Source organism: Chaetodon auriga, chromosome 9 (genome assembly GCF_051107435.1).
Source record: "Chaetodon auriga isolate fChaAug3 chromosome 9, fChaAug3.hap1, whole genome shotgun sequence".
NCBI classification, from domain to species: domain Eukaryota; kingdom Metazoa; phylum Chordata; class Actinopteri; order Chaetodontiformes; family Chaetodontidae; genus Chaetodon; species Chaetodon auriga.
In genome coordinates, this window is record NC_135082.1 from 11480489 (window position 1) to 11499994 (window position 19506).

General features: G+C 46.1%; 1 protein-coding gene across 4 annotated transcripts in view; it reads right to left on the minus strand.

The window, feature by feature from the left end:
* The window catches only part of unc5a (unc-5 netrin receptor A), a 123674-nt gene that overhangs the window by 21084 nt on the left and 83084 nt on the right, over positions 1 to 19506 (minus strand). Inside the window, exons 4-9 of one of the 4 annotated variants that reach the window (XM_076738587.1) lie at positions 19139 to 19242; positions 17729 to 17909; positions 14286 to 14453; positions 7442 to 7606; positions 1634 to 1864; positions 589 to 888 (exon numbers count right to left, since the gene is read on the minus strand). In XM_076738587.1, coding sequence (XP_076594702.1) covers positions 589 to 888; positions 1634 to 1864; positions 7442 to 7606; positions 14286 to 14453; positions 17729 to 17909; positions 19139 to 19242 — 1149 coding nt within the window. The remainder of the gene's footprint in view (positions 1 to 588; positions 889 to 1633; positions 1865 to 7441; positions 7607 to 14285; positions 14454 to 17728; positions 17910 to 19138; positions 19243 to 19506) is intronic. The other 3 variants (XM_076738588.1, XM_076738590.1, XM_076738589.1) reach the window with 3 other exon arrangements.

Consider the following 19506-nt stretch of genomic DNA (forward strand, 5'->3'; position numbering starts at 1 on the left):
ATCCATCTGTCAAAAAAAAAGTGATCTCCTAACGTGTAGAAAATGAATGTGCAGGCCTTATTCATATAAGACCATTTTCTAACCACCAGTGTAACATACAGTCATTGTGTCAACCCTGCTCCTTTGCTGCAGGTAATTAAAACACAACTATGAATACTATAGTTCATTTCTGCCAATAGATCCCTCTAAATCCTACACTGGGCCTTTAAAACAGAGCTGTGTTGAGCATGTGTCCTACACTGAGCATTCTGGCAGTGCTATGTTAAAAATGGAAGCGTAGCGACCACACAGTAACTATTCCCATAATATTATTGAGGAAAATGCCTCTTTTTCTATTTATGATATACAGCTAATCTTGCTCCTAATCTATTTTTTCTTCACAAGCTCTTTGTGGAGCATATTGTTACACATGGTGCAGTAATATGCTGCATAACCGACCATGAAGCTCCCTGTCAGTCCATGTGACTTTCTGTCTGCAGCTCTTAGCTTTTGAGAACATGAACTGGATCAAACCCATTGAACTGAACTACATGTGTGAAAGCACCTTTTATTAAACCTACTGCATTTCAACCTAAAAGAAGAACCCACCTGTGTTGGGGATCGTCAGCCTCCCTCCCAGGAAGTTGAAGGTCCCATAGGAGGTGTTAGCTACATCGCGGGTCAGCGTTTTAAAGTAGCTCTGGGTGGACAGCCTGCTCACAAACTCAGCGGGGTCGGCGTTAAGCTTGCCATTGTGCAATGTGTGTGAGCCGTTGGGAAGGGGGTCCAGCAAAGGCCCGTTGGTCATCGAAAACTTCCCAGTGGCATCGTGGCGAGAGCGCAGGGTGCCTTGGTAACTGGTGGTCGTGGTGGTTAGATCGGGCTGGATGGTGAGCAAATGTGAATTCTCTGTTCAAATAGTAATAATAAAAAAAAAAAAGAAAACAGACAAAAGCAAATGTGTGAATCTCCATGAGTGGCAGGCGAGATGGTTCATACATCACAGAGACAGACCTCACACTCTCTAAAGCTGTCGCAACACACACAGAAAACTGAAACAAACAGGAAAAGACACATGGTGCAGAAAACACAAGACTCACACGCACACACTCTTGACAATACACAAACACAAATTCCACCCAAAGCCAGTCTATTCCCCTCCCCTCTCTCTATCTCTGTCTGTCTCTTTAGCAACCACACAATCAATTCCAAACAGAACTCAGATGCAGCTTAGCACCCAGAATGTATAAAGGCTTTTTTTCACGGTGAATCACAGGCACTGCAACCCAGTTCCCCATCTCCATCCAACTCAGACAGTTGTATTTCTATTACTCGCTGGTAAACCTCAGAGGCTCCACACACACACACAGGCAGTAAACAGAGTGGGTACATTTCCTGACAATGAGGTGGTGGCGAAACATAATGTGTCAGGCAGGCAAATAAACAGCTTGTGCACCGCACACACACACTAACACACGACATAATACATCTTGCTTAGACTACAAACCACTGTAAACACATTCACACCACCTCCACAACCACAAACAAACACTGGATCACGGGTACATGTAGATGAGTGCTGCATGGTCACGGTGGGCAGGCGGACAGACCGACGGACGCACAGAGGAGGGTAGAACAAAGAACAGTGTCCTACTGCTGTGGGGGGGAGGCCTGCGTGGCCGCGGTGCCCACACACCTGGCTTGCTGGGCTTGATGCCCATGGGCTGGAAGCCAGTGGTGAGGATGGAGGAGTCCGCCACGTCTGCATCCAGGCCCTCCTTCTTGCGCCGGTAGACCAGGACCACCACGATGAGCAGCAGAGTCAGACACAGAGCCACCGCCACCATGCCCACGTAGAGAGCCACGTCCTCTGCCCCGCTGGCGGCTGCAACGGGAAGACGGCACAACGGAAAAGTGATTAAGAATGACTGAAAAACTTCCCTCAGGCGTTGAATATGTACCAACAATAACAATACCAATGTGTGCTGCTGCGACAGCTTTCATTATCTTTCGTGCGAAAGTCTCACTCAAGGTTCTGTTTAATGGCGTGAAATCAGCTGCGCATTACTTGCTTGCCACCTAATGCTGCTTGACTTCGTCCCTGACTGTTTGATGCAGAGGCAAAATTAGCAAATATGACACAATCATCTTGATTTTTAAGTATTTTCAACAGCCTAACGCTTCAATGTCGAGCTGTAGACAATCACAGAGGAGAAAGAACTAGTTTCTGCAGCAGGTATTCAGTGTTACCTTACCTGATTTCAGCACTGGATAAATATATCTTGTGCTAGCATGTTCTTTCTCTCCCCTGTCTTTTTCTCTCTGTCTCCAAGCATACAACACCCTCAAGAGAGACAATGGAAAAATGAAGGATTTGCTTATAAAATTCTAGCACCTCTTACTGAATGTCTCTCTTTCTCTCTCAAAAACATAAGAGCGCCTTTCTCCCAAAAGTACAGTATGAAGATGACAGCTAAGCCCAGACAAACATCAATGTGTGTGTGCATTTGTGCGGATGTACTGTGTGTGTGTGTGTGTGTTTTGCAGGAGAATGGGATTTGCTATGGCTGTCTCCCTGGGCTGGGGGAATTTGGTGGCGGAGGTGGAGGATGCTCCTGGGGCCTTTGTGGAGGGCCATTGTCCCGGGGAGCCACGGGGGCGTAGTGCTGTCAACTGAACACAGTCGAGGAGGGGACGCATTGAGCAGCGCAGCTTTGAGGGATGGAGAACAGCGACAAAGGTTAAAGTGCTGCAGGCAGGCGTGCGCTGAGTTGACAACAAAAGGAGGAGGACAGAAGCAGGGAGAGGGGAGCAAACATGCAAGAACGAAAATGAGAATTTAAGAGGGACAAAAAAAAAAAAAAAGACGAATCAAGAGACAGCATGTGCTTGTGACTGACAGCGTGCGCGATCTGCATTTCAGCAATGAGCAGGAAGTCCTGAGGGTTTGTGTCAAAATCCACCTGATTAACAGCTACCACATATTTGATAACTATCTCCGGACTGCGGTGGTGTTTTTCCACCCGTGTACTTTTACCACTTGACGGGGACTGTGCTCAGCCTTGGAAACACAGATTTGACAAGTTTTAATTGGTGTTAGTAAATCTGCGACATGAGAATGGCACAATTAAATTAGCGGCGCTAACAGCTAGTTGGGAAAAAAAGAGAAAAATGGTCAAAAAGAGTACTCTTTTCTGTGTCTCATTCTCATCTCTATTCATCTCTTTTCATCCGTTTGTCCTTGCCTTCTCCTTTTGCCTCAAAAAAATCCATTTCTTTGGACAAAGCCGCCTGACATGCCCAAGTCTTTAAGAGAAATGCCAGAATCTATTTCATGGGTGATTATCTCAGTACAATCTGATACCTTAAGTAGCAGGATTATATGCAGCCAAGCTCTATGGCAGCCTGTTGTAATGGCAGAGATCTCTTGACATGTAATCAATTGTAAATGACTTGCTGAAGATAAACACCAGCATGTGTTGTATTCTTGCCATCACATTGCACGTCTGCACAGAACACACTTAGGGCGTGAAGAGCCTTGCACGATACATACATCCATCCTCCACCTCTCATCCTGTCCATTTACCTGCCTGTGCCTCTCTCCGTCTCCGTCTCTCTCCTCAGGGAAGAACAAAGGTGCTTAACTGTAAGCAGCCCGGCTAAACCTTCCACCTTCCACAATCAGCTCCAAAAAAGGGGGGAGAGACTATGGCTGAACCTCTCATTAAAGTTCCCAAATCCAATTGTCTTGGTGAGTCAAAGGCCAGACGAGGCAGTGATATTTGGACTTCTAGCACTGCAGTCTACAGAGAGATGTGCAGCCTGACTCAAGACAAAACAACGGCCGTCAGCAAGGAGACAGGCCTACTGGGTTCTGCTGATTGGATAAACATAGCCTCAGATTGGCCGGTTGCTGTTTACTTTCTAAGGGCAAACCAAAGGCACCTGAGCTAAACTCAGATGCAAAGATCCAGTATCTCAGCCACTGCACACACACAATTCTTGCACCCAGACAATAAAGTCAGTCAATCAGACAACTCTCTCTCTCTCTCTTCCTCTCTCCCTCTCTTTCCCTCTATTCTGTCTGTAATCTCTGGTGGCTTATCGGAGCATCTCTGAGTGAAGTTTTATCTGACCCACCAGGTGTCACAGCGAAACGATCCCGATGCTTGCTACAACCCTGACCAGCAACTGCTCTCAGCTCCTCCTGGCCCCCGCTCATTGATTTTCATGATGCCAGCCAATAATTGAAAGGACATCCATCACACTTTAATTGACATAGCTAATCAGGTTTTATAATTGGATGGGCTTTACTTTAGTCCCCCTCTAGCGCGCTCTCTTTCTCTCTCTCCTTCCTTTTCCACACACACTCTCTACCAATTTAGCTCTCCTTCCCCCTCTGCGGCCCGTCACTCCATCGTTCATTTCCACTTGACGTAATTGCTGGCGAGGAACTTTTGATTCTCTTTGTGTGTGACCTCTCTTCATGATTGACACCCACCTGCGGATAATCTGTGGATCTGATGAGCTGTTTTCAGAGTTGACCCCGGGCCAATCTCTGTTTGTTCCCCTCTCTGAAGCTTTCAGTTCAGCTCCTCAGACTTGCTCCAGGGCTGGCTGGTTAGGGATCAGTTTCATTTGAGATGGGCCAGTATGGATTTATAATTCATCTACCTCTGAGGCGATGTACCAGGCTCGTGTTGAAGTTCGGACCCTCTCTGCATTGGCAGTCGGCACAATGTCCGCACCCCATCGTCCTCAACTCTCTCTCTCTCCTGCATTGATAAATAAAAGCTTCGCAGCCTCCTGTGCCTCCTCCTCGGGCATTTATCAAGAGACCTGAGAATATATTTCATCCCATGGCCAATCCCAGTCACCCGCCCGAAGATGAATAACATTGGAGTTCTTAAGGTCAGGGAAATATGGCTACTAAAACTCTCAAAGTGAACGTGACCATTACTATTCTCCACAATACAGTCGTCCCATCCCTCAGCGGGTCCTGGTGAAATATGGCCCAAAATAAATGTTCAGCTATTTTTCACACAGCCCGTGACCCCCGCTCTGACAAAACACACCCATGACGACAACATCAGCTGCTTCGCCACCAAATTAGCCCCCATATTGGAAAGCAGGCTAAAAACAGATTAATAGTTTGATGGCCTTCGCACAATCACTTGTGACATCCCCAAAACGGGATGCTGCAGCAAATTAAGTTCATTACCTTCATTACACACATTAAGCCAAATAATTGTTTTTATGTTGTCCTAATTTCCTGTGCCAGAGAATTACGAGCAGCGTTATATTTCCCCCACTATCATTTTCGTGCCCTCTAACACCTGTCTGCCATTTTGGCTCTGGCATGCTGCCAGAGCATTTATTATTTGGCTGCACAGATTACGTGGCTCCAACTTAGGCTGAACTTGTTTGCTTTATGAAAATGATCCTGCCTGGGTCAGATCTGTTTATTTTAGACACAAAGCACTGACTCTCATATATGCAACACCCAAAACAATAGCTTCAGCTAACGTGCGCCATTTCTGTCTTAATGAGGGAGATCAGACGTGTCTGTGAGGTCCTCAGACAGAGGACACCTTTTGTGGCAGAGTAACTCCGGCTCACTCTGCAGTTGCATTGTTTGATTACACTGGAGAAGAGAAGGGTGTCTTTTGTTTCAGGGGGAAGTTTTCCATCTCAGCTAATAGCCTGCAGACATGGTTGAAGTATGGGAGTTGCTGACAAGCCAAAACCATCTTGCTATTTTGCTTATTATAATACTTCACACAGCCGTTGTCTATGGAAACACATCTGCTGGGAACAGATTGGGACAGGCATTCTTCAGAGGCCAGCGCTCCGCTCTGCACTGTCAGTGTAAATACTGAGCGACCGTGTGTGTGTGTGTGTGTGTGTGTGTGTGTGTGTGTGTGTGTGTGAGAGAGAGAGAAACAATGACTGGCATCTTTGTGTATATATCTTGCCTCTCTGGGGAGGAGCTGCTGACCTTTGATGATGGGCTGACTGAGCTCCCTGGTTCACTGCACCAGCCAAACCCAGCTAACGGTTGACACACACACATGCATGCACACACATGCAAGACACACATTCACACTAACACATATACATGAAAAAAACATTCACGCAGTCGCCCCGGCTCTCCATGCATGGGTCTATCCGATCACGTCAATAAGTGCAAGATACATAATTCAGTTTATTAATTCACTGGCTCATGTCAACCAAATCCCCATTTAAACTCTGTGTTTACCATGCAGATCAGCCAAAGAGTGCACTATTTATAACATTTTCTCTATGAGACGCCACCCTGAGACTCATCATTTCTGGATGGGAAGCTGCAATATCTTTCCGTCTTTGATATCTGTAGGGAGCGACAGAGCTCTCCCTTCGTGTCCATCTGGTCAGCGGCGGACCCTGCGGTGCCACTTTCCACTCAGCTGCTGGCTCGGGCTGTACGAGCTTCGCTGTCTCTAATCCTGACAGTATGCACATGGTCTATTAATGACATGTGGGGAGTGGCAACACAATACTGGCTACTTTACACACACACAAAGAAGATGAACATGAACTATGCAGCTATATAAAACAAATGCAAGTTGAAAACAAACACGGCACACGTGCACACCTGCCATGTGCTGTTTCCTGGCCAAGCTGACCCGTGGCACGTTATCTGGCAGGTTGTCTTTTAATCAGAAGAGAGATGGTCTAATTCTCAGTTCTATTAATAGGTCAGACAGCATCAAAGCACCGGCGCAGGTGAAAAGATTGTATATAATATCCTCTCGGTGAGCGTCACACCACTGTTTATTAGCAGCGATCGTCGGAAAAGGTCACGCAGGTGGGGACAGGCGGGAAATGGTCTACAGAGTCAGTACAAGTGTCATATGGGATGGACACGTTTCCTTTATGAACCTCTTCTAAAATACACTCAACATCTATCACAGGAAGCTGATGCCATAAAGGAGGCATAAAATGTTTATTTGATTTGATAAAAAGAGGAGAAGGACACGTGTCTGTTACCGAAGTGGAAATTGTATTCAAAAACAAAAAGTCTTTCCCTCCCCATCCTCTCTACCTGTCTCGGTGCAGGGGCTAATCGATGCTGTACACCTGTTCTCCATGTATTGTTTGTGATCCACTTGTTGTTGCATTTGATGAAGGGCTTGGCCTTGAGAGTGCTGTGCTTCTGTTTTTTCTATTATTCAGATCAGTAGTGTATTTTTAAGCTACAGCTCTGAAAAGTTGTTTTGAACATACTCATTGAATTTAAAATGTCCATTTGCCACCCATCAGCTCAGTTATAAAAAGCAGCTATATCACTAAACTGCACTCTGCTGATCCTGTAGCAGTAACATGTTTAAAAATACCTCGTGCTACTGCATCTTTTCTATTGTTCCACTGAGCTGAACAGCTGAGAGTATGGTTTGCGGTATGTGGGCGGTAGTGCACTCACTCTGTGGGCACTGCTCGCTGGTGCAGTTGAGAGACTGGAGGTCGAGCCCCTGGCAGTCTTTGCCCCCGGTGCCAGGTGAGGGCTGGGTACACTCCCTGCTCCTCCACATCGAACAGTCTGCACCACATGCCGACCACTTGCTCCACTCGCTCCAGCCTCCGTCCACTGCAGACAGACGTGAGAAAAAAACATGGGTGAGTGCAAAAACACACGCGTTGCTGCAAAAACTCAAGCCGATTCACTTCAAACACTTAGATTTTAGTTCACAGGAAAACTATTGATCGGAAAACACGCCGAACAGTTTCAATAAAACAAGCTACAACTTTTTTTTCTCTTACAAACTGTGTGAAATGTTAAGACTGTACACGGGGAAGTTCACATGCAGCAGCGGTGTAAAAGCAGTGGTGTATTTGCGTGTGAGATGAGAACAACTGGTAGAATACTCTGTTGCCATCCTGTGCAAATTCACTTGCTCTAAAATGGAAACCTGGCAGGGAAAGCATTATAAAGACATGCAAATCCACTTGCACACACTCAAATCCAGCAGATGCACAGGGAAACCAAAGCGTGTAAAACTGCTGAGGAGAGCCATATTGTCTCTATTCTTCTTTCTTTGTTTATTTCCAACATGGAAATCAGATGCAACTAAGCTAAACCCCAATGGGACGAGGGTGCTGTGGAAGGTGCTGTGGCCTGGTAGACCCAGCTGTCAACAAACTGAATCTGTACAGGGAGAAAGACTTAACCTCTGGGAAATTGGCCCTCTAGTCTAATATCAAACATACATGCACACGCAAATATCTCGAGTTAAAAACTCGCCTAAAACTTGAACATTTGTGAGAGGAAGCAAATCTCCCTCGGTGTGATTTCTTTGTCAAAACAAGCTGTTACTATAGCAACATGAGGATTACCTGCTGTGTATTTGAATGCGAGACACAGGTGGTATTACTCTGAACATTACTGTACATTACACCTGCAGCCTGTTTCTACCTACCAGAACTTCAAACACACCCTTCCATCAGTGAGCACAATGAAACAAATTGAAATGGGCTGGTAATAGTTCTGAGAGGGCCCTGCTGTAAGAAATATCAGTGGCTTTACCACACGCAGAGAGGGAGGCCATTTTGCAATGGTTGGGGGTAATTTGGCATTGTGGCCGGGGTGGGGCGGCAGCTGGGAGTGATATTGACAGCGACACGGAGCCAGGCCTGGGGAAGGTTACCATAGGGCTAATGGGGAAAAGAGCAGTAATGAGCTCTCACGGGAGAAAAACGCCACCGTCTCGCTCTTTCTCTCTCCCAAATGTAAGGGCGAAGGGGACCAGACAAGAATCACCAGAGCTGCACACACACACACACACACAGAGCACAAGCACACCTCTATGACAGTAGTAACCCTCCTCCTGACTGACCCAAGGGCAAGGAAACCTTAGTGCTCATTAATCCTAGCAATAAAGAGTGCAGGGGGCACGACCCGCTGCAGGTCAGCGGCTTTGGTTAATAAAACACAAGTGAGATGTTACTCAGGGTGGGATACCTATCACGGCATAACTCTACCAAGTAATTATGTTATTTGGTTTTTGAGGGAGCCCCCAGTTGGAAAAGGAGCTAAAAGGCACTGTAAGCACATTAGGCCAGAGGCACAGGTGTGTGAATTGGACCTTGCTCTCACACAAATCTGCATGTTTGTCTGTGTGAGTCCTTGAATGATTGCGAGAGAATGTGAGAGGGTTTGGTTTGGTTTTGTTTGTGTGTGTGTGTGTGTGTGTGTGTGTGCGTGCGTGCGTGCGTGCGTGCGGTGGGATGCTGACACAGCTCGGGACTCTTTGCAGTCAGATCCATTTGGCAGAGAGAGCAGAACCAATCAGATAATTGTCCTTGTTTGGCATTGAGTGGACCCATCCGTGGGCCAGTGGGCTGATTATCCAGGCTGGGAATGAGAATGATTGAATAGCGAATTACATCCTAATGAATATATTATGTCGCCCCTCAGTTTATCCACACCACTGTGAAATAAAGAGATGAGATCAACATCTGCCCTGATGAGGTGATGAAATTCTGCTTCCCTTCTCCACCACAAAGCAAGACTAATGGCCATGCAAATAGCGTTTTCAAACAAGGAGATTGGAGTGGAAAACATGGCGCTGCTCGCAAGAATGTGGATGAGACACAAGCACTGCGACCTGAGGCTGAGCAAAACCAAAGAAAGATGAAGATGCATAAACACCTCTCGATGGCCTGTCTGACTCTGAGCACATGTTGCAAATATTTCAAAGCAGAGGAGGTGTTTCCACAGGAGCAGACACCAAAGAAATGTTTGGACAACATAACAGAAAGTGGAAGGACAGTAAGTGGTTACAAAGAATGCAGTGAAGCAAGAAAATCGCCATTTTCCTTGATTTTCCCTTTTCACATTCAAGGCTGAAATCAGAACCAAACCTCATCTTTTTATTTTTTCAGAATCCACATAAGGAAATTGTTATCCACAGGCTCAGTTTTCCTTATCAAATCCCCAGAAAGAGATTGTTAGCACGACTGCAAAAGGCACCACAGCTGATTTTCAATCATGCAGCACCACAGGTTGTAGGTCAGGCAGGTCTCAGAGGACGGACAGTAATACAATAGCCCAGTGGCAAGCCCCCATTTGGACATGTTGTCAAGGGGAGAGGCAAAAGGAACCCGACCATTCTCTACAGGTCGGTAGGAGGGCCTGTTTGAGGCTTTGCTGTTCAAAATGACAATGGCTGCTGACGAACAATGTCCGAGATCATCGGACACCTATGGTTTCTGTGTCCTTGAGGGGAACACGAGGAGGTAGACAAGTGGCACTGAGACCAGCAGGCTGCCCCTCTGCTCCCAACGTCCTGTCGACACATGTGTGCCTGGTAACTGTCCCAAATCCCAGTGTTCAAAGGCAGCAGGAAAAAAAAAAGGCTGCAGAAAGGCACAGACCCATGGCAGGGGGTTGATGGCTTGGCCACAGATGTGGGTGATGCAACACACATTAATAATGTGTATTCTGACACATTTTTTGACATAGCTGAAAACCAGATTTGTTGCTGTGGGTGTGATACAGCATGTGACTGATAACAGAACAAAGCCGAGTCTACTCCCTTATGTTAACTAAACCATTAGAACAAACCAAAATGAGACAGACTGACATATGAAGCGGGTGAGCCAAAACAAATGGCACAGAATGATTAAAAGCAGTGCTGATGCGAGGCTGTCACCAGATGGCCATCGTCTTCTCGCAGTCAACTAATGTGTTTTTCTGTCACATTTATTAGCCATAGTCTTATTTATTCCTTGGATAAAATATGGAGTCTCCTGAACGATCTCTGATAATATCCAGAGACGCACAAATGCTCACTTCCGAAGCAGAATTAGACACTCGCCCGCAGTGCAGACAGCAGACACATGGGTGCTAACTTGCATGTGTACAGCACGTACATGCGCAAACACACACTTACAAGTACGCGTGCACAAATACACCAGCCCCGAGTCTGTTTATCTTCCATCTAGTAGAATTCTCATGACTCCTCTGGCAAGCCTGAGGGATCAGTACAATATTTAAATAATTCACACGAGTTAGAAATCTCTTCAGGTTGTTTGCTGTGCTTTAACACATCAGCAACAGCTCTGCTCATTTCTGTGGGGACTAACTATTTGCTGTTGGCTCAGGTTGTGCATCTTTGTCGGAAATGTTGGCGCGAGCTGACATTTTGCCACGACTGTTGGCTCGGACCACAAGTCAGCGCAGGGGTAGAGTCAATGAGAGGGTGAGGGACGGACTGCAGATTTATGTGGGACTCTTCGGCAGGATACGATGAGATGGAGACAAAGGAGAAATGGGGAAGGCAGAGAGAGGAAAGCGAAACGGAGATAAGCTCTTGCATAGTTTGGCTACTGGCCGTCTCAAGTGTTGATCTGCTCTGCTCTGCTCTGAGCCTCAGGCTTTAGCCTCAGCCTCCTCCTCCACAGCTCCCTGTGTCTCTCCCAGCATGGAGCCCATCTGATCTGCCACACAGGCCTCCGCCAACTCTCATTAAACACTTTGGAGACTTGGACAAAAATACAGATGAGCCTCTCTAGCTTGACAGTTTCCAGATGAGAGGTGGGAGCTCACAATACAAGAGTCACTGTGAACAGACATGTGGAGGGTCAGTCTGTGGAAGCCCGTATGAAGAACGTGTATGAAAATATGCCTCTGTGGCTGGAGCTCAGCACCAGAGGAATCAGACTACTTTTGAAATGTGGAGCGACACACGGTCATCAGTATTTCAAAAAGAAATACAGATATACTTAGCTGTGCAGTGCAGAGACAAATTATAGCCTTTGCATGTCGCTGGTTCCAAATTCAAATTGATTTGTTTCCAGCGAATATTCACTCGGCTGACAGCATCTCTATCTCCCCAGAGGAGGAGTACAGCAAATCTGTGAGGCCATCAATGTGTTTTAGACAAAACAGACACAGACTGCAACGGCAAATTACAAAGAATAAGCAGCTAAAACACCCGAATATATTTTTCTGTAACCCATTTCAAAGATGTAATGCTGTGAGATAAATGCACAAGAGGACTAATAATCAACAAAGAATCTGAGTCTGGATAATTAATTAATTCTTGAAACAAGACCAGCATTGAAATCATTCAATTTTTAAAACGCAGCTCAAAAACAAAAGGCGCCGTAGAGCACAAATGCCTCTCAAGGCTGACTTAAAAAAATAAAGAAGACTACGTCTGAATCCAAATGTCAGCCGTGTCTAAATAAATAACATGATGTCTATCTGCAGCATTACAGCTGCCCATGTAATTCACTCTTCAAGTCTCTTTCTTCAGAAATAAGCTGAAATCACCTTCTACTGTGCATCTAGTGGATTAGACTTGCAAAGGCTATAAGCACAGTGATAATTAAAGTTGTTATCCAGTATGTGAGGATGCTCTCTGCCAGGCTGGCCTCATCTGCTCCCCCTTGCTGAACGTGACTCTTAAATGCGAGCTTCTATTCAGTTATTCTGGCTGATGATTCATACATGTGTTAATCATGTGTTTGATGAATCAAGGTAAGGACTGGGCTGCGTTTGGGGGGCCGTCTTCTCTGGGCTGTGTGGGCGTGTGTGTGGGTGACAAATGATGGGAAGAGTCAGTTCATCTTGTGGGACTTCAGAGGCATGTCTGTGAGTACACAACAGAGCCGCGGTGCCACTTGTGATTGGAAACAACAGCCCATCATCCCCGGGCTCTGGCGTGGTGAACTTCGGCCTTGAGGGGGATCCTCTCCAGGGTCCGACAGCTGGGGCTGTCTGTGCCACTGGTGTTATGTCTGAGACAGGTAACGAGTGAAAGAAGGAGGCAGAGACTGCTCTCTGTTGCCAAACAACAGGACCGATCGAGGTGTAAGCGGGGTCACGTCGCTGTAGCGTTGCTCATCAAGAGGGGAAAAAAGAAGCTCTTTCTCTTCCAAAGTCTGCGTTCACGGGGCTCAATGCAATTTCTGCCACAGCACCCCGAGAGCTGAAATTACACACTTTCCACTTGTGGGGCGAGAGGAAGAGAGAGGAGGGCGGGGTTTGGTTTAACAATAGCAGCTTGGACTGACATTAATCTCTTTAAGCTCATGGAGGTCAGTATCCTGCTTTGCTATGGGGGAATGTCAAGCATCCCTGGACACCTCTTCTAATTCCATTACTGGTTGCACCGGCGCTAATAATTCCAAATCCATCCAGATAGAGTCCTGATGGAGCGTCATGCGTTTCTCCTTTGTCTTCCTCCTCCTGCTGTATTCCAGCGGGCCATGTTACTTACACTCACGCTTGACATCTAGTGATGTCTTTACATGGGAGATGTGTAACACAACACCCTGATTCAGGAAGATAACCTCTGTTTTAGGCAGGGAGAAGCTGCCACTGCCAGAGGTGTTGGATTTCCCTCTCTGCTATTTACCGAGCGTGGGAGATTTCTCCTGCGGTCAGCATGGCTGCAGAGTCCCGGCTATATGTCCACAGACTGATCTGCTGGCGGCCAAACAGCCAGCTCTAGTACACACTCAGGCTTTCTCCACCACTCCTTCCTCCTCCCTCTCTCTCTCTCTCTCTCTCTCTCTCTCTCTCTCTCTCTCACTCTGGGCTTTGTTCCTGCTTCCCTCACACTGTATCTGATTCCATCTATCTCTATCCCTGCTTTCACCTTACACCTTCTTTTTCCCCATCCTGCTCTCTCTCCCTCTCCCTCGCTATCTTTCCCTCTGTCAGGGGGCTAATGTGGGACTGCAAATGAAGCAGCTTGACTTCCATCTCAGGCTAAAAGGGATCGATATGTGTTGCTCAGTATCAGGCAGGACACTCTCTGCCTCTCCGACTCTCCCTCACAAGGGAGAACGGGGCAGGCAAATGAAACGCCCTCAACTCCTCACACGTAAACATGGCACACGGGCTGCCATAATTCAGCTTTTTATTGCCCATATTTACTGCATAGCTTGAGCAGCAAACAATAACAAATGTACTAGCTGGTCTGACACAATGCCATGGCTGGGACCATGTCTCTTATAGCAGACAGGCCTCTGAAATAAAAGCAGGGTCTGCACACAGCGCAGAAGATAAAGAGATATGTGAACAAAGAGTGATAAAAATACATCACTTCCAGGATGAGGCCTTACTGTGAAGACTAATAGGCTCTGACATTGCTGTGTAAGCGCTCTAATTGCAGGAAAACAACAGAAGCACTGACATCTAAGAAAAGACCTGCCAAAATAAAGATGAAGTGATGACTTCTAGATGCAAAAAAATGCAAAAAGGAAGCCACAGGAAGCCAAGCGCCACAGGACAAACAGGGTTGCCTGGGAGTTACCTGGACAGGTGGCCACGCAGGCACTTTTCTGGACGTTCTGCCCCTCACAGGATGTGCCTCCATTCAGTGGCGTGGGGTTGGTGCAGCTCCGACTCCTCTTCTGCCAGCCACGCCCACACACGGCACTGCAGGACGACCAGGTGGTCCACGTGGACCAGCCGCCGTTGACTGTCAGACCAGCGCCGGTGGGGATGGAGGGGTGAGGGACGGGGAGGGAGGGAGGGAGGGAGGGATGGATGAAGGGACAGAGCAGCCAGGATTACCCGACATGCACTACGGACAAGAGGTGTGTTGCGCTAGAATAATCGTGACTGCTGTGACACTCTTTGGTTCAGCACTGCAAGGTGAACTAATGGAAGAGCAAGAGCAAAGGGGGCCGCTTCCTGTGTCCGAGTCGGAAATACAGTCAACTGCAGTGAAAACAAAATGGCTTCAACAGGGAGCAGAAAATAACATGACAGCTTGCCTTCTTTGACCTTATCTCTGAGGAAGACACAGCTGCTGCTAGCGGACATTTTAAATTTGCTTCCAAATTTCACTGAGGCATTGCAAGATATTATACAAAGCGTTCACAGTACACACAGAATGTAATCACTGTAAAGAAATGCCATTTAAAGCTAAATACTCATGGTCATAAATGCATAAAAAAACACCACCTACTCCTTGGAAATGCCAACACACTACTGACAAATAAATGCATCGTGTCTGTTCCAGTAATTCAGTTTATGTCCTTTGCACGACCATCACTGATTTCACACCATTTCATGTCATTGTTCAAACTCAAATATTCCTTGAACTGTGGAGAACAACTCTGTATTTTTTATTCCTCTTTTATGTTTGAAACTGAAAGGTCAGGCAGTTCAGAAACTCGCACTGGTGCGTTGAATGTCTATTATTGCAGCCACTTGCTGAACCGCGTTCTGAACCGTCTATTGGCACGTAATTGCTGCAATATCGCTCGATCACGGCAGGTGATTACATCAAATCATGCTGGTTTAATTCTAATCAGCTCCTTCCTGTATCGCCTGTGTTTGCCTCAGCTTACAAGATACAGAGATTCCTGATTTATTGACTTGAACAGCAATGTCGTTCCTTCTCTGTACATACTCCCTTCCTAATTTCCCCCTAACTCTCTCCTGTGCTTGTCGTGGCTGAATCATTTCCTTGCCCTCTCTATGCGATTGATTGCCCGCCACAGCGAGGTAAATTGCCAGGCAACTCTGCCCCTGATTACCTCTTAGCACAGAGTGCAGTCACACCAGCCAGGCCTTGTTAAAATGCATCTCTGGCCCCCTGTTGAACCTGCTTTGAAAAGTAGCGGTTATTATGACTTGCTACAGCTAGCCTGGTCAGCTAGCATGGTGCACTGCGATGCTCTCAGGTAGCTGAGTTTGTCTTTGCTGCTGTAGATCAACATAAGTGAGCAGCAGTAACAGGTCTATTTCTCTGCACAAAAGGACTTATATCATGATTTAACTGCAATTAACGTGGCAGTGGTAATACATCTGTCAAGCACACGGAGTGATAGAAAGAAACAGAGTTGCACATGCAAGCACCCCGGCAATTTGTTCACAATTTGTCGCGTCTAAGAGCAAAAACTATTATTTGACAACACAAGAAAGGCAAACAATGAGAGTGTGAATGATCTTGCGTCCTTGTTTCAAGTCTTTCAACAACAAGAGAATCAATTATAATCAACAGTAAGAATAATTGTGCTTTTATTATTATTTTTTGTTATGCTGGAGGCTTGGAGGAGTGTATGATAATGTGCGTTCTGACTGCATGCTCCAAACGAACGCGTTTTGTTTGAAACCGCTCACCGTGAAAGTGCACATGCCTCAATTATCAACCACATTTACAGATAGAGCACTGTTTAAAAGTCTGAACCTCCTTCAGGGTCTGCAGTTTATTGAATTACAAAATCAGCCAAACAGGAAACGAAGTATTTTGTCAAAGATATTAAATATGAGGATCTCTGTTCCTGTCCATTTCATTTGTGTTCTCAAAGACTGACTTGATAAATTACATTTAGAAACAATACACAAGTCACACATGCAGGTGTTTTCTCGCTCTAGTTCACCTGTTTAATTTCTAGACATGTATTTTTGGATGAGGTAAAAGAACCCTTTCTCCTTGATGCATAAAGGCTCTGAAGTCATCCATAAGTGACCCTCGTGTTCCTCACTATGCTCATGTTTCTGAAGCTGAATTCATCCTACACCCTAAAATCCATTGAGATTCCACTGAGAGCTTTTGTCAGCTGAAAAGGCAGCATAACTGCAATCTTAGGTGGACATTAATATTCAAGTAGCTACAAGCTGAAAATGAGAACTGCATAAGATATTACATTTTCAAATAATTGACACCCTGATTTCGCAAGGGACCTGCTCACTTACAGTGCTTTTCATGTATTTCAAATTCATTAACTTCATAGAAATAACCAGATTCTCCTTTTAAATCTAGTCTAATGAGAATAATGTATAGATCTCACATGAAAACCTTTAGTTCATTATTAAATATTTTTTTTTAGCAGAACAAATGATGCAAAAACTGAAGAGGCATGCATACTTCTATATGGTGCTGTGTTCCTGCAGCATATGGTGTGAGGTTCTCGACTGCCATGTTAGATGATATACAATAACTCCTGACTTTACCGCACACACAGTATCATCTGGCAGCCTCAACAAAAACAGACCCTGTGTCAGACATTGTGCCAGATTATACATTTCTTGTATGCATAAACTTGCTTTCATGATGCATTCCCGCATGATTTCCATTTCCTGCTTGCAAGTATATGTGTCATGTAGCCGAGAATGAAGTCGGGCTGTAACGTATGCAAAACCTTAGTTGTGCCAGTACCCAAGGAATGCTCTGTGATAGAAAATAGGCTGTTTCTCCGCATTTTAATAAAGATCAGTCTGCTTATCAAGCCAAGTCATTATTTACAGTTTGCTGTTAATTCATTTTTCGTCTCATATTGAATCCACTACAGAGAAGGAGGGGGATGGCAGCCCAGAGATCGGAGACTGCCAGCTTTGGCTGAATGGCTGCCAGTAACATTTTAAGTTGTTCTAATTAATGTGCAGATACACTACTTAGTTATTTATGATAGAAGATATGATGAAAAATAGCGCTGACTTGTGCAAGTTGTCAGCGTATGTCTCATATGCGTAACACTGCATATTGTTATCACTAAAACTACAGTGTAGACCCTGTGATATTACAACCGCCTGATAGGGGAAGTACCCCAAGATTCCTTCGATGCAAGAGAACATGCAGAGGTTAATGTGGAAATGTGGGATAACAGACATGCAAGCAAAACATGATTCACTTGAGCTGCTTTTATGTTCGTATATTTGGAAGCTGGGGACCACTGAGCAAAGACCTCTCATCAGCCCCCGAGTATACAGCTTTGACACCTGTTGAAAGAAGTTATCACCTACCATAGACCAGGACTGTGGCGGAGGTGCTTTTGCGGCGAGCGACGATGTTTTTGGCCACACACGTGTAGTTGCCCGTGTCCGCCAGCCGGGCTTTTTTGATGACGAGATTATGGTCAGCTGTGATGAAAAAATTGGGGTCGCTCGCCGGGTTGACAACATCCTCGTTTCTCTGCCACTCCACCTGAAAATATGTTTCAGCGGTCAAAATTCACTGCAGCTGAAGAGAAACCGTCCCCCCCCCCCCCCGCTTCCCAGGCAGCTCTACGGTAATCAGGCATGCTGTGGATTACAGATTTTTACACGGACAGGAACAGTGGTCAGCTGCTTCTGTCTCTGAAGCATCAAATGCAGCTTGCCATGACACTGATACCGAAATGGAATTAATTCATCTATATGCCTCTCTGATTCTTCTCATTATGTTGTGTGTGTGGGGGGTGCAGCCTCTATTTTGTGGCTGCTGAAGCTGTTGGTGGTCTGTGAGTGAAACCCATCGTGATTTGTGTAGTATCTGTGCCCTCTTGCAGAAGCCAAAACTGATGTTATTCCGTTTTTGGTGTACTCTGAGATTGGCTTGTTTGTTTTCTTGCTCTCACTTGACCCTTGTGCCGTCTCCAGAGTAGCTACGGTACGGCAGCATTGTTGTCGGTATTACTGCCAGTTGCGATTCCGCATATAATTGGGCTTTCTTCCTCTTGTATGCTAGCCCTGTTTTCTCCCATGGTGACTTCTGCTCTGATGTTCTTTTCTGTTGAACTGCAGTTGGCACCTTCCTTCCTATTTCTCTGCAAACGGTCCCTACACTGTTGAGCTGTGATTGGCTAGTCTGCCGCTCCTGGTCTCTGGGCTGTCTGAGTGGCTGGCCTAACCTCCTCTTGTGTTGTTATTAGAGCAGTTAGTGCCTATCTGGGACCGGGAGGATGCTGCAGACGAGGTGAAACAGCTGGCCCCAGTCTGGTCCTTTAAACACAGACACACACCACTGAGAGACATGAAGGGAGGGCGAGAGAGAGCTGTGCAGAACAAGAGTGTATGAGAGACACAGTACATGGCGAGATGGCAGAGAGATAGAGAATGAGACAGGGAGGGAGTGAGGCAAATAGACCCATTAATTATGGATAGGCCTTTAGAGATGCCAAACGGGGAGTGAAGCCTCCAAGCCTATCCTGAGTGATGTGACGAGACGATGTGATATACGGCTTCTCAGAGATGTAAGAGAGATAATAAATCAATAATGGGGAATAATTAGAGGTGTAATTTATCCGTACAGGGTTGTCTGTTCCCTGGTGAAGCAGGCAGAGATGTCGGGGGGGCTCATCCTGCGCCACTTTTTGCTCTTTGTCCCCCTGGTGAGGAAAGGGTAAATGGATGCTCAATGTACGCCTATAAATATCTTCTGTATCTGTGTCTCACCTCGGCTTGTGGCACTCCCTCGGGGGGATGGCAGCGCAGTAACACCTCCTGGTCCAATGCCACCTCTTTACCCTGCGGCTCCTCCTCAAAGTTTTTTCTCAGGTCTGAGGGGGAAAAAAAAAAGACGAGGAGAAGCACAGCCAATTAGGATATTTGTAAGAGCTTGTGAGGTTTCAATGAAATACTTTGAGCCAGAAAACTTGGCCTGATGAGGTTTTTTAAATTTTCCACTCTTGAAATGTCCACCCATGTCGCACTCAAGTTGGCCCCGAAGCCACATGAGGATCGGTGGCACCAACCACGTTGCTTATTACAGGCTGCCTGGCTGGTTCAGAGATGCTTGTCTACTGCCAGAGGGGCCCGGCATC